This window comes from Ananas comosus, linkage group 20, assembly GCF_001540865.1.
Source record: "Ananas comosus cultivar F153 linkage group 20, ASM154086v1, whole genome shotgun sequence".
NCBI lineage: Eukaryota > Viridiplantae > Streptophyta > Magnoliopsida > Poales > Bromeliaceae > Ananas > Ananas comosus.
Genome location: NC_033640.1, coordinates 1,643,907 through 1,659,028, shown reverse-complemented (window position 1 = coordinate 1,659,028; position 15,122 = coordinate 1,643,907). Strand labels below are relative to the sequence as shown.

At 36.3% G+C, this 15,122-nt stretch overlaps 1 protein-coding gene across 2 annotated transcripts; it reads left to right on the top strand.

Moving 5' to 3' along the window:
- On the top strand, positions 1,751-14,896 carry LOC109725389 (tRNA uridine 5-carboxymethylaminomethyl modification enzyme MnmG). 2 transcript variants are annotated; one of them, XM_020254548.1, is made up of 14 exons: positions 1,751-1,939; positions 3,851-3,939; positions 5,064-5,215; positions 6,254-6,345; positions 7,359-7,472; positions 7,965-8,295; positions 9,168-9,347; positions 10,182-10,262; positions 10,524-10,742; positions 11,274-11,416; positions 12,329-12,495; positions 12,918-13,135; positions 13,594-13,686; positions 14,089-14,896. In XM_020254548.1, the coding sequence occupies exons 1-14, from the start codon at positions 1,794-1,796 to the stop codon at positions 14,287-14,289; spliced, it is 2,226 nt and encodes a 741-aa protein (XP_020110137.1). In that variant the 5' UTR covers positions 1,751-1,793; the 3' UTR covers positions 14,290-14,896. The 2 variants fall into 2 exon arrangements, with proteins under 2 accessions (XP_020110137.1, XP_020110136.1); XM_020254547.1 differs by lacking the exon at positions 3,851-3,939 and having other exon boundaries at positions 1,751-2,034.

Genomic DNA, 15,122 nt, shown 5'->3' with positions numbered 1-15,122 from the left:
AACTTATGAAAGTTAAACTTTATAGGGATATATTTATAATTTATTATATTTGCGGGGACCTGTATGCAATTAACCCTTATTATTATTATTTTTGGTAAACCTGTGCGTCATTTACATAAACTATAAACCATTTTTAGTTAACTATTCAATTTTAAAATTTTAATTTTTTTAATTTGAGTCTATTAATGATATTTTAATCTTAAAATTTATATGTGCTGTTTATTTTCATCGACTTAGTTAACCTAGGTCACGTAATTTTCGTAACTATAAATTTGTTAAAGCAATTAGCTTAAAAATTAAACAAATAAAAATATAAAGCAGTAAAATCAAAAATTTAAAAGGTTGGATAATTGACTCAAACTGATTTATATGTTAGATAAGTTTTTTTTCTGTATCTTTTTTTTTTTTTATTTCAGGGCATGGTTATTTCACCGAGGGTGAAATTTAAATTAAAGTAGACTTTTTGGCAAACTAGAATTCAGATAAAATTACTTACCTTTCGCTATTTATTTGTGTGACTGTAGAACAAAAGGTTTTTAGTTATGCTATTTTAGTTAGGTGTAACTATCTATATTTTTATTAATTTTGACCAAATAGATCATAAAAAAAGAAAAGAAAAAAAGATCATAGTTTCAACAATGTTTAAAATTTAAGAAAGAACTTGGCTTACTCGGCTCAATGTCGAAGATGTCAGTTGCTCCAAAAAAGACAACATACATCATCTGCAAGGTTGATGTCGTTACAGATGCGAACGATGAGATGGAGGGTTGTGGTTGGATTTGGCTTTGCTCTTCATGACACGAGATCGAGATAGTCAAAAATGTGGAAAATAAAATTAAGGCATGAGATGAGACTGGGTTCAGTTTGTCATAATGTGAGGTCGAGACAATTATAGAAGCGAAAAATGAAATTGAGGTCTGTAGTGAAATTAGGTTTATTAAGTTGTGTGCATATATGGGAGAAGAAGCTGGAGACCTACTATTTAAAAAGAAAGAGCTTAGGGACCGATAGGGTAATTCGTCCTAAAAATTCAGAACCTATTTGAAAATAAAAGGAACTTTTGGGACCAAAATGAAAAATCGGATAAAGTCCGGGGCCATTTTACGCCCAAAGGTGAGAATATGAGATAGAGGTGGATATATGTATATATATAGAGAGAGTTGAGCTGGAATGCTATCGATAGCAAACGGGCTCTGTTACTATCTATTTATTTTCGATGATGAAGCCTCCAAATCGACGATCGGCACCGTTGAACATGATCTATACCACTTGAAGTGTCTAGAAACCAAATTTCAAATCTTTTCGACATCATTAGTCTTATGATCAAAGAATTTAAAAAATTATAATTTTAATGGTAGATACGAGATATTTTCTCGTTTAACGGTGTAAAACTATCCAAATCAATTGAATTTTTATTAAAATTTTTTTTAAACTATTTAGAAAAAGATCTATGCTCTCGATTTTGATTATAAAATTCTTATCATCATTTTTTAGAGGATATTCATTTTCAGCCTCTCATTTTTACGCCCACTTGATGGACAAGAGAACAAAATCGGAAAAGTATGAAATTTGATTTCTAGATATTTCAAGTGGTATAGATTATTTTTAACTGTGTCGATCGTCGATTTGGAGGCTCTATCATTAAAAATAAATAGATGACAACGGAACCCATTTGCTACCGATAGCATTCCAGTTCAACTCTCTGTCTCTTTCTATATATATATATATATATATATATAATAGTGAACCTCTTCACTCTCCACCTTGTTCCTCCTCCCACGGTGCGCTAGCCAATGCTCCTCCGCCTCCGCCCCACGGCGGCGATCGCAGTCGCCGTCGCCGCCGCCGCTTCCTCCCTCCGCCGCCTCCACCCGCCCCTCTTCTCCTCCTCCTCCTCCTCCGTCCCCGTCACTGCGCCTTCAACCCTAAAGCTCCCCAGGACGCGTCGGAGAAGCCGCTTCTCCACCTCTGCGTCGACGGCGAGCTCCCGCCGCCGCGGCCTCGCCACCGCCTCCGCCTCCGCCTCCGCGAAAGGTCGCTCGGTTCCAACTCTCCTCTTCCTCCTTTACCTCTTTAGGTTTCTTTACTCGTCGTATTGGGGGTGAGATTGAAGCTTACACGCTATTCCTCAACGTGATTGGGGGTTTTTCTGAACAATTATGGGTTTGGATTTGAGGAATGATCATAATTCTCAAGGAAAGGTTCGATCTTTGGCGCGGTTCGAGGTTTTTGAATCGTTCTTTTCAGAAATTCTGGCTCCTCGACAGCTTCTCTATTCGAGAAGCCAAAGTATTGACAAGAATGGGAAAGGAAAAGAAGAAGGAAAAAGAAGAAGAAATTCGAAATTCTAGGGCTTCTGGATGGAATGAGAAACTTGAATGAGCTTCTGGAGCTGAATGCAGAAGCTCTGATATGAAGTTTAGCTTCAGCAGGAAGCTTTTGGTACTTCCTAATTAAAAAACTAGTGGGGCTTTTCTGAAGAATCTACTCAAAGAGCATCGACTTCTATAGAAGGCCTAGATAGGCCCCAAGTTATGACTCTTGAGTTTTGAAACATATTGTGAATTAGAAGTAGTGGCAGAGCGTGTCAACCTTCAGATTTTGAGAAATAGTTTGTCCAGAATGAAGCAAAATAATAATTATATCTTAAAACTTGTGTTTATATCCCCAATTATCTTTTGTGTATTTGAAAACATGGTCATATTAAAAAGGTATTTGATGGTGAATTTTAATAGACCACACTCTTCTTTAGAAAAGATAGGCGCTTAAATTATCTGGAAAGCATGAGAAGTAGGTGACATATTTAGGCCTTGTTTGGTTATGCATCAATTTTACATTTTTCCCCCCCTTTTTTATCTCTTTCACTTAATTCCATGCTTTGCGATAGTCTGATGACAGATTGTTTGCAATCTCTGCATCGATGGTGTTTGTTTTTTTTAAAAAAATAGTTAGGAACAATTATCTCTTATTTTATTTTTTTTTCCTTAAACAAGATGGCTTTGTAACATAACCAACAGTAATGAAAATAAAGAAATCTATATGCCATGCACACTCCCTTGTGTTGAATTTCAGTTGAAAGGACGAAAAAAATGAAAATGTAACCGTGTAAGACCTTAGTTTTGCAAAGCTGATAGAAAGNTTAATTTGAATTGCTTTCTTCTTCTTTTTTTTTCTTTTTTTTTTTAATGTTTTATTTGATATGGCGACGTAAATCGATTCAAATTAACCTGCAGAGATTGACGATATGGAACGTTCCATGGACAATCCGAGTCGATCCGGTAAACTGCTAGGAAGGTTCCTTTGATTTTTCCTCCTCAACAGTGCAATTTAATTATATCTGAAGCTGAGAAGTGATTTTTTTTTCAAAATTTTGCAGTGGCCTCTCCTATTGCCTTTGCTTTTATTGCCTGTTACTCAAGTTTTTGTATTGGCTATAGCTCACTGCATATAGCTATTACTTTTGTTGATATTTTACTCTTTCTAAAATTTTACTATAATGCTCTTCATTGTGAACTAATATTTTAATACTGGCATACTATAATTTTATTTACTTATGTTCATATTTTATTATTTATAAATTTTTTACTTTAGCAGTAATTACCCGCCGCATCGCGCGGGTACCTACACTAGTATATATAATAAGGAACCTCTTCACTCTCCACCTTGTTCCTCCTCCCATGGTGCGCTCGCCGATGCTCCTCCGCCTCCGCCCCACGGCAGCGATCGCCGTCGCCGTCGCCGCCGCCGCCTCCTCCCTCCGCCTCCACCCTCCCCTCTTCTCCTCCTCCTCCTCCTCCTCCTCCTCCTCCTCCGTCCCCGTCACTGCGCCTTCAACCCTAAAGCTCCCCAGGACGCGTCGGAGAAGCCGCTTCTCCACCTCCGCGTCGACGCCCAGCTCCCGCCGCCGCGGCCTCGCCACCGCCTCCGCCGCCGCGAAAGGTCGCTCGGTTCCAACTCTCCTCTTCCTCCTTTACCTCTTTAGGTTTCTTTACTCGTCGTATTGGGGGTGAGATTGAAGCTTACACGCTATTCCTCAACGTGATTGGGGGTTTTTCTGAACAATTATGGGTTTGGATTTGAGGAATGATCATAATTCTCAAGGAAAGGTTCGATCGTTGGTGCGGTTTGAGGTTTTTGAATCGTTCTTTTTGAGAAATTCTGGCTCCTTGAACAGCTTCTCTATTCGAGAAGCTGAAGCCAAACTATGGGAAAGGAAAAGAAGAAGGAAAAAGAAAAAGAAAATCGAGATTCTAGGGTTTCTGGATGGAATGAGAAACTTGAATGAGCTTCTGGAGCTGAATGCAGAAGCTCTGATATGAAGTTTAACTTCAGCAGGAAGCTTTTGGGACTTACTAATTAAAAAACTAGTGGGGCTTTTCTGAAGAATCTACTCAAAGAGCATCGATTTCTATAGAAGGCCTAGATAGGCCCAAAGTGATGACTCTGAGTTTTGAAACATATTGTGAATTAGAAGCACCGGCAGAGTGCGTCAACCATCAAATTTTGAGAAATAGTTTGTGCAGAATGAAGCAAAATAATAATTATATCTTAAAACTTGTGTTTATATCCCCAATTATCTTTCCTGTATTTGAAAACATGGTCATATTAAAAAGGTAGTTGATGGTGAATTTTAATTGTCTACACTCTTCTTAAGAAAAGATAGGCGCTTAAATTATCTGGAAAGCATGAGAAGTAGGTGACATATTTAGGCCTTGTTTGGTTATGCATCAATTTTACATTTTTTCCCCCTTTTTTTTCTCTTTCACTTAATTCCATGCTTTGCGTAGTCTGATGACAGATTGTTTGCAATCTCTGCAACAATGGTGTTTGTTTTTTTTAAAAAAAGTAGTAGGAACAATTATCTCTTATTTTATTTTTTCCTTAAACAAGATGGCTTTGTAACATAACCAACAGTAATGAAAATAAAGAAATCCATCCGCCATGCACACTCCCTTGTGTTGAATTTCAGTTGAAAGGACAAAAAAAATTGAAAATGTAACCATGTAAGACCTTAGTTTTGCAAAGCTGACAGAAAGTATCGTGTTTAATTTTGTACTACACAGATGGGAAAGATAAGGTGGAAGCAAATGAAGAGCGATATGATGTAATTGTTGTCGGAGGAGGGCATGCAGGCTGTGAGGCTGCATTGGCATCTGCCCGGCTTGGGGCCCGGACTCTTCTTCTTACCCTCAACATTGATCGAATTGCATGGCAGGTCTAGATTAACACTGAATGTAGATTTATTATTTTTCTCTCTCTTTTTTTTGTTTATTGTTGCTTTGTGTGAAAAAAAGAAACCTTAAAAGACTTAATGTTTCACCTCAATTTATGTCTTAAGAGGCACCTTTCTCAGTCTTCCTGCTATTATTGTTTGTTTGTATTATAACAGAGTATAATTTGAAGTTCCTTCAAAAGTATTGGGACTGGTGGTGAGGTACTTGTTCTATATTCAGATTAAGATGTTCCAATTGAAACAAGAGATAGTTAGAAATGATTTTTCATATTGAAACAATGAGAGTTTAGAGTTAGTGATGCACCTGCTGAGTACAAGTTTGAAGTCGTCGGAAGGTGAATACTAAAAGAAATTAAGTTCATTGTGATCATGTAGGCGTTAAGGAGTTATGAATAGCTAAATAGTAGTTATTCAAATGTTGTCGTTCCTTGAAGAACACCTAAACTGCTGAGATAACTACTAATCATAGAAACCATGATAAGAAGCTTTTTCATTATATCAATTATCAATTTTATGGGAGTATTCAAGATTCAAAATGATTCCATGGAAAATAGAGTTTTGCTGTTTATCGTTTAAAGTGAAAATGTTGGGCTCAGAACTGCTGCAGTAGATCGATTTAGCCTTTCAAGTGAAAATTGTTGCAATAGAAATAGGCCTTTCTTTGTGTCTTTCAAAATATGAACTATTGGTAAATAAGGGGGCTGATGACTTGATGCATAAACTTGGAAAGGCATTGCTGAATAAATTACATTGGATTATTAGGTGCGCATGCATATTGGCTATTCTGGCCCTAGATGCTGTGAATATTCGAAAAAGATCTCTGTTGGTTCCTTTTATATCCTATATTCTTAGATTGGTATTTGAGTTATGTTTTTACACATTCAATTCCGTCTTCTCTCATTACGAGGTGCCTTATCTAGTGAACTGCATGAAAACGAGACGCATTCTTTACATTCTTGAGGTTCTAATATGATTGTAAACTCCGAAATTTTCCTTTCCTTTTATTTTTGTTCTACTCAGCCTTGCAATCCAGCAGTTGGTGGACCTGCAAAATCTCAACTGGTGCATGAGGTTGATGCCCTTGGTGGTGAAATAGGGAAAATTGCTGATAGGTAGAAACTCAAACTGATCTTGCTTCATTTGACACCGATAAGTGATGTTGTTGGATCTTAATTTTGGTGCTGCTTAAATGCTTAGAATGAAGTTTATTTATAACGACCATCAACATTTAACATGGTAGATATATTATTTTATTGATTCAGATCCAGTGTTTGAAAAGGCGTGCTTGAGGCACGCTCCTCGCAATATTCAAGTTTTCAGGAATTTTTTATTCAAGTTTTCGAGTTGTCGGATTTTGAATTTGCATATTATACTTTAACCCGATAAGATCCTTAAAAAATATTGAAAGAAATCCAAAAAAATTCAAGTTTTCGGATTGTCGGGTTTTGAATTTGCATCTTATACTTTAAACCCAATAAGATACTTAAAAAATCTTGAAAGAAACCCAAAAAAACCCCTAAAAAAATTAGCCGCTCACCCCCTCCTCTCGGTCTCTTGTTCTCCCACATCCTCTTTCTATTGAGCATCAATAGCAGCTGTGCTAGCAGCAGAAAGTAGCGGCAACAAACTAGCGGAGGCCAGAACAAGCAACCAGTAGCAGTGGCAACAGGAAAACAAGAAGTAGCAGCAGCGAAAACAGCAGCAGCGTCAGCAAGAACATCAAATTAAACTATATGCATGTGTTTTCTTTACTTTTTTATAATTATTTTGGGATTTTTTTAATGTAGAATATCAAATTAAACTAGGCTTAGTAGATGTGCGCTTTACCTTCGTGAGGCGCGCGCCTCGCAGTGCGCCTCGGCCCTAGGCTCCAGGAAAGTCTTGCGCCTCTCCGCGCCTCGCGTCTTTTCAAACACTGTTCAGATCAAATTTGTAAGAACAACTGCCAACATTCAAACTTACCTTTAGAACAAATAAGAGTTCCTTTAAATTGGAATGAACCTGCTTTGCTATCTTTAGTAGATCAGCATATTTTTTGTCATTCTAAATATAGGAACTGGAACCTTTTTCTGATACATCTTTCTATAAAGAACACCAGTAAATTCTTGTTAATTTGCCATAACAGATGCTATTTACAAAAGCGTGTTTTGAACCTCTCGAAAGGCCCTGCTGTTCGAGCTTTGCGTGCTCAGACTGACAAAAGGGAGTATGCTATGGAGATGAAGAAAGTTGTTGAAAGGTTGGCACTGAAACAATATTTTATATTTTCTATGTGCTATGTCTTCCACCTATGGTGTAGAATTGCAAGGCTCCAGTTTGAATTCCTGCTTGAGAGTTTCCGTTTGGTGCCTATATAGCATGTATTGGTATATACATACAATCATATCAATTTGCGTTTATATCCCTGCAGAATCTGTCTTTTCATATCTACCTTTTAAAAACTTAATTTGTTTGCATATATGCCCTTGTACTTACAAAAATGCCTTATTCCCAAATATAAAAAAAACCAGCTTTCCCCATGAATTAGATGACTCCCAAATTTAAGGGTTTTTTTATTTTATTTTATTTTATTTTATAATATACTATACGTCAACAGGTACATATGAAAATTTTGCTTGTATAGGGTATATGTGTCAATCGATGATTCTGTGAAAAGATATAAGTACAACCCCCTAATTTCTTTGCTAGTAAGCCTTCTTTATGAAAATTCTAACCTGTTCTGCCATTTTAGCACTCCGAACCTATTTATCCGAGAGGCTATGGTCACAGAGGTTTTAGTAGGCAAGAATGACAGTGTGGAAGGTGTCTGCACTTTCTTTGGAATGAACTTCTATGCTCCTTCTGTCGTACTCACGACAGGAACATTCATGAGCGGTAAGATTTGGGTTGGTAGGGCGTCAATGTCTGCAGGGCGAGCTGGCGAGTCGGCTTCTCATGGGCTTACTGAAAACTTGCAGCATCTGGGATTTGAAACTGATCGACTAAAAACTGGAACTCCAGCACGAGTTGACTTGAGAACTGTTGACTTTTCTGGTCTCGAGCCCCAGCATGGGGATGAAGAGGTATACTATTGATATTAATTCTTGTTTTGTTTATTACTGAAGTCCTGTTCGGGCCGGTTAAAGCTGCATTGTTAATTTAAGTTGTTCTAAAATGTAGTAACATCTTTTTCATTAACTCCCTCCCCTCAAAGAGCTTCTAGCTTTAGTAGAAGCTTCAAATTGTAGTCTCTGGTTTTAGGGCTTAGAAGCTCATTCTAGCTTACTGACACTTTTGTCTTTTGGAGTAGCGAGTCCTTTTCAAAAGTTAGGCCAAATATGCACTGATTGGTGGATATAGAGTTTACATAGGTATTATATACCTCTATTTTGTCCATTTCAGAGGTGATGCTTCTTAATTCTGCTTTCTGCTTAAGCTTGGAGCTAATAGACTAATTGTAATGCTTTCAGTTATTTTATTTTATTTTTATTTTTTATACACCTATAGGAAGAAGCAGCATGATCAAGCTTTCTTGCCTTTTAAGTAATTTTGGTTGAATGCGTACAACTTTTATAATATTCTTCTGTAATAATGTGTGGATATTCTGTAGAAAAGTAATTTTGGAAGAAATTCGAATGACAATGCAAAAGCTTATTTCGGAGCTTACTCCATATTTGGATTATATATATTTATGATTGTCAACAAATAGGAAACAGTGACAATCAAAATATTCTGGTTGTCTTATATCTTCAACTGGCTTGCTTGATATTCACATATCAACCTTTTTGTGTTAATTTTTCTGACATCAGTAAATATATTCTGTGAATCTATCATATGAATATTTGATGCGAAGACAACAAAAAGCCTTTTATTTTTTTCTTTATTTTTCAATTGTTTCTTTATAAGGAAATAACTTTATGTTGCATGTCTGAGTGATGTGGCTTTTTGAAAACAGGTAAGCTGGTTTAGCTTTGATCCTGATTTCCACATTGAAAGAGATCAAATGTGTTGCTATTTGACACGAACAACAAAGGAGACCCATCAGCTTATTAGAGACAACTTACACGAAACACCAACCTATGGTGGCTGGGTTGAAGCGAAGGGGCCAAGATACTGCCCATCTATCGAAGATAAGGTATAAATTTGCAGTTATTGGCTCATATAGATTGAATAATGTAGGTGATTCTGTATTGTTTTCTTTTCTCATAAATTTTCTTTTAGTTTGAAGAACTGCAGAAGAAGAGTTCCACAATCTTTACTTTGTTTTCTCTCCCACTATTTCAGATGGGATGAACTAGCCTTGGGAACCTCTTTTCTTTGGTTACATTATAGTATATCCTTCCATGACTATGCATTGTTTCATGCTCATTCTCACCAATTCAAAAGACCAATGACTTATAGAACAAGAATTGAATTTCACTCTTTTTTGCTTTCTTATTTATGCGAAGCCCTATGTCTTTTCTGTCAATACATCCGTTTGAAAAACTTGCAATCTAAAAGTTTCAAAATAGGTGGGTTAATAGGAGCAAGATGATAAATAGAGGCTTGTCACTTATTTGTCGTGTGACTGCCATTTATCTTTAAATTGAAAAGTCAAAAGTACTGTTCTTTTTTGTTCTAAAAAATATGATTATTGAATGTAGCATTTAAACTGCAACTTATTGTTATTATTCATTTTTTTTTTTTTTGAGAGATAGGTAGCACACTACCTGCTTCGTTTATTTCATTTAGAAGTAAACTTAGCTGAAAATGTGAATCAATTGGGATTTGAACTTGGGACCTCAGGTACCAACCACCAAGCCATTTGCCACTTGCTCTAGAAACTTATTGTTATTATTCGTGGCAGAGCATTATTTGTCATTGTGTATGTAATTAAGAGTTTTTTTTTTCTTTCTCAGTTATTACCCAGAATTGAGTTTTTAGAATTTGAAAGGCGACAGTCTTGAAAAAGAAGTGATTTCGATTTCAGATTGTAAGATTCCAAGATAAAGAGTCCCACCAGATTTTTCTTGAACCAGAGGGCAGAAATGTTCCAGAGCTTTATGTGCAGGTTATTCCTCCCCCTTTATCTCTTTTTTTCCATTACATTTATATAATCAATTGTGTAAAATTTACTTGCCTGTTTGTCATTTTCTTTCATTTTCCCACAATGATAAGTTGAACGCAACAGTATATAATCATCTATGAGAAACTAGATTAGTCTCATTATGAAATAAGATCCTACATTTATCACATAAATTGCTTCTACAAACTGCAAAATACATTGTCAGAGATTGTAAATCAAATAATATTCTTCGTTCCTCTTTACTAGGGCTTTTCGACTGGTTTACCTGAGAGGTTGCAGCTACCACTCCTAAGAACATTACCAGGACTTGAGACTTGTGTAATGCTAAGACCTGCCTATGCTGTGGAATATGACTATTTGCCGGCTCATCAGTGTTCGAGATCACTCATGACAAAGAAGTTTGAAGGTTTATTCTTCTCTGGTCAGATTAATGGAACAACAGGCTATGAAGAAGCTGCTGCTCAGGTACTGTCATTTTCTCTCAAGGGATTTTACATCTATATAACTGCAAAATTATCTATCTATCTCTCTCCATATATATATATACACCTCTAGAAAAGTTGGGTTTTTTCTTACTAAATCCCTAAAAAATGCTGTCTTATACAAAAATCTTCTATGCTAAGTTGGAAAGTCATCTAATTCATGTGGGAAAGCTGGTTGCCTAACAGAAAAACGAGGGGCATTCTTTAAGCACATGGGTATATATGTAAGAACCTAAGGTTCTTAACGGTATCTGTGAAAATTCAGAATCACAGGGATGTAAATGTAAATAGATAGTTGTTTACTGTGTAACTATTCACCGGTATAAAAGTAATCATCTTGCTTTTTATTTTTTCTAATTCCTACAAATACTAAGATTTGTAATTAGAACTATGCCTAAGTAGTGGACTGGGTCTTTCTACTTCCACCATGTGAGCGTAGCGTGCACAAGAAAGTTTAAATTTCTCTTCTTCCATTGCTTCTCAGCTTCTTGCTGTGCTTTTAATTGATCTTCAGGGTATTATCTCTGGAATTAATGCTGCGAGGCATGCAGATGGGAAGCCCGTTATTATTCTAGAGAGAGAAAGCAGCTATATAGGCACTTTGATAGACGATCTTGTCACAAAAGATCTCCGAGAGCCATATCGTATGTTAACTAGGTAAAAATATCTTTCTATTAAATCATTATTTGTATGCTTATTTGAAAGTGATGTAATAAAAGCGCGAATTGGTTGGTAGGAACTAAAGAAGGACTAGGAGCTAAGAGCAGAGTAGGGTTTTTGCTGGAATTTTGTAAAATTCAGTTTTTTTGCTGATGAACTGGAAAGTTCTATAATACAATCATGACAATTAATTAGACGGGTCAAGAATTTGAATGTTTAGTTGGCGATTTAACAACAGAAATGAATTTTCAACAAAAGAAAATTGAAATGAAGGAAAAGACTTGTGGTTACTAGATTTTAGTCGATTGTATTAATAGAACAAGACAAAGTACTGAGATGGGAACATGAACTCTACTTCTGAGATGGGAACGTGAACTCTAAAAGTTTGGATTTCAGTACCCAACATTTTGCTGTATTTGATTTTACTGCATCTCCATCAAGGTTTAATGATATTTGTAATTTTTTGAATATTCTTTGGCCAAACGAGATATTTTGTTACTTGATGAAAAATCCATTAATTCTTTCTGACCGAAAGCTGAAACAGTGAAACTATTTAGCTCAGGCAGAACTTAACAGAGAGGTACTGAAATCAAGAAAAACGAATGAGGTACTACTGAACTAGAAAAGTTTCAACTACCCATTTCAAATTGCGCTATCATTCACGTAGTCTCTGTACCTTTCTTTTGTTTCAATATGTTTCTTGTTCATGAAACATCTAGGGATTTGTCTTTTTCACAAGTGAATTGCATTTCACCGGGCTTGAACTTTACTCCTTGCTTGGTTAATTTTTCTCTGCCTGATTACTTAAAATTCATGATATGTTTAGTGCATATAAGCCTCCTGTGAGCTCATAATTTCTCATTACTAATATTTTTCCTGCCTTTTACATTGATTATTATTTCTCTTCAGCCGCTCAGAACACCGACTTCTTCTTCGTGCTGATAATGCTGATAGCCGGTTAACTCCTTTGGGACGTGAGATTGGTTTAATAGATGATAGACGATGGGACCTTTACAAATCAAAGCAAGCCCGCATTACGGACGAGAAAGAACGCCTGAAGTCTGCGCGGGTTTCAGGTAAACATTCACCATGTACCAACTTCTTTTCAACATTCTATAATTTTGGCGTGTATGTAGCTCCCTGCAAAATCATTTATTTACATTCATACCCTTCTAAACTACAATTTTTCATATATACTCCTCGAAGGTGCAGTATCCTATGAAAGGTACCCATATGATAAGTTATGAACTCATCTGATTCCTGGGGTAAGTTGGTTTGTAGTATAAAATGCTTCCCCAGAGAGCAGGATAACTGTGAGACAAGCGCATACGGGTGTGAAACTAAGTTCTTAAACAGCATGAATGAAAATTCTGAGTTTGCAAAGACACAAAATTAGACATTATTTTAGCATATGTGAAAATATCATTTGACTTTCTAGATTTTGTTTGAGCTTGCTTCAACTGGTTTCTTTGTTTTGGGTATGTTTTTGTTGTTACAGGAGGGGAATTTGCTTCTGAGGTATCTACTGTATCTGGACAGCCTGTGAAAGATTCCTTTACGTTGGAAAGCATTCTAAAGAAGCCACATGTACAGTATAAGCTTCTTGACAAGCACGGCTATGGGAATGAGCTTCTTTCAAGGAGTGAAAAAGAATGTGTCGAGATTGATATCAAGTATGAAGGATTCATAACGCGGCAGAAAAGCCAACTACAGCAGGTACTTTGGTGTATAAATAATTGAAAGATACGTAATAATTCTTTCGTAATAATTCTTTCTCTTAACTTGAAAGGCTTAAACTTTGCATTAGTCCTTCAAAGCTGTGAATCATGATTCTGTAACTGAGGGGCAATTTGGTCCTAAAAATTGTAAAGTCCGGTAAAATTGGAAAAATGACATAGATATCCGGTTTTTCTTTTTGCAAATTCGAAATAAATGGGTTTTCTTTTGGACAAAACCCTCTCTTCTATACTCTTGCTAATTGCCATGTTATTTTATTTCATAGCTTTAATTTTGAAATTTAAGATTATTCATAAATATTGTCGTATGTCCATCGTTTTCACCATTCTACTGTTTATTCAGATAATAGACTAGCTTGATAAGGAAATATTTATGGTGCTAAGACAAATTTCTGAGATGTCGTTTAACTTTGCTTTACTTTTATTTTCTTGATTTAGATTGTTAATCAGCAACACAAAGCACTTCCTGAGGACTTGGATTATTATTCAATGACAACCTTATCGCTTGAAGCTCGCGAGAAACTTTCCAAGGTATGCAGCTCAAAGAAAAGTTCCTGGTCGTTGATAACGTATGCAGCTACTGCATTTAGCGCAAAATTTCCATCTTTTTTCTTGAAACAGTTTTTTATGTGAACTTTCACTTGTAGATATCAGTGTGAGTTGCTTCTCAAATTGAGCAGTGAAAAAAGAGTGTTCCAATAAGAATTTAATTTCCCCCCAAAAAAGGGGAGAAATTTTCCTTTTGAAGTGTAACCACGAAATCATCTAAGAGAAGCGCTTTTAAGTCGAACAAACCTGGAGTGAAAGCATTTCATAGTAGACCAAGCAATTCCCCCAACTTGTTATTTTCCTTGAAGAAACAACTAGTTTGTAATTTAAAACAAGTTGTGATTATTAACTTAGTCATATGGATGTACTCTCCTTTATTTGCAGGTAAGGCCACAAACAATAGGCCAAGCAAGCCGGGTCGGCGGCGTGAGCCCAGCGGATATCACGGCTCTCCTCATTTGGGTGGAAACGAATCGGAGAAAAGCCAATGAAAGGAGAAAACAAGAGTTGTTAAGATCTTTTCCAGCTGAGAATGAAGAAGCGAGCTCCTCTGTGGGTGACATTATGCAAGCAACCACTGCGTAATTTCGATGCATTTCTGTGGCTGATATTTTCGCCCTCTACAAAAACACCGTGAGTTTAGCGTCGCCCCTTTGAAATTTAAGTCTATGCGTTCTGATCTATTCAGCTATGAGCAAAGTGGTAGATATTGCCTCAGAGACACTAATTGAAGGAGGCAAAATGATGAAAAGTTCTAGTTTTAATGGGCTATAACATATCGAGGTTTCAGTCACTTTAGGTGGAAAAGTGAAATAGTATAATGACAGGAGATTTCATGCATTTTGGGGCTTTATTTATACTTTTCATTCCCCTCCCCACCACAATCATTAATGCTGTTTCCCAGCTCTGTTGTAAAGTTGTTCCATTCCAGTTTATTGAAATAGTTCAACTTGGAGAAATTATTTTTGTAGTATACATTTTTTTTTTAATTACATTTCAACCCTCCCTCACAGGACCTAAAATTAATAGATGCCCTGCAAGGCTGCGCAGTTTAAAGATGTCATATCATAAATTCACTTGTTTACCTTGGAAATATTTTTGAGATTTTCACAGATGCTATCACATATGGGGCATTTGTAATCTTTCAAACTTTTGAGATTTGTCTATAATATTTTAAACTTTTTTGAAAAAATATTGAAATTAAGTAGCCTGTTCTAGAAATTTTTTCTTTTCTTATTTTAATGCTTGTGTAAATTTGTGAGGCTTCAAGGTTGTGTTTGGTCTGCAATCTTCCTTTTTCTTTTTATGTGTGCGCGCGCATGCGTTCTGACTTGCAGATCTTTTACCCCATAGGGGCACTCCGCCCGTCCTGGGACTTGTGTGTGTGTGTGTGTTTGGATTTGCAGGTCTTTTGCGGA

Excerpts from the sequence above, each read along its gene's own strand:
- LOC109725389 (XM_020254547.1), top strand. The coding sequence starts at position 1,794 with ATGCTCCTCCGCCTCCGCCCCACGGCGGCGATCGCAGTCGCCGTCGCC. Across the intron at positions 7,473-7,964 it reads ATGAAGAAAGTTGTTGAAAG|CACTCCGAACCTATTTATCC; the intron begins GTTGGCACTGAA and ends CTGCCATTTTAG. Across the intron at positions 13,687-14,088 it reads CTCGCGAGAAACTTTCCAAG|GTAAGGCCACAAACAATAGG; the intron begins GTATGCAGCTCA and ends CTTTATTTGCAG.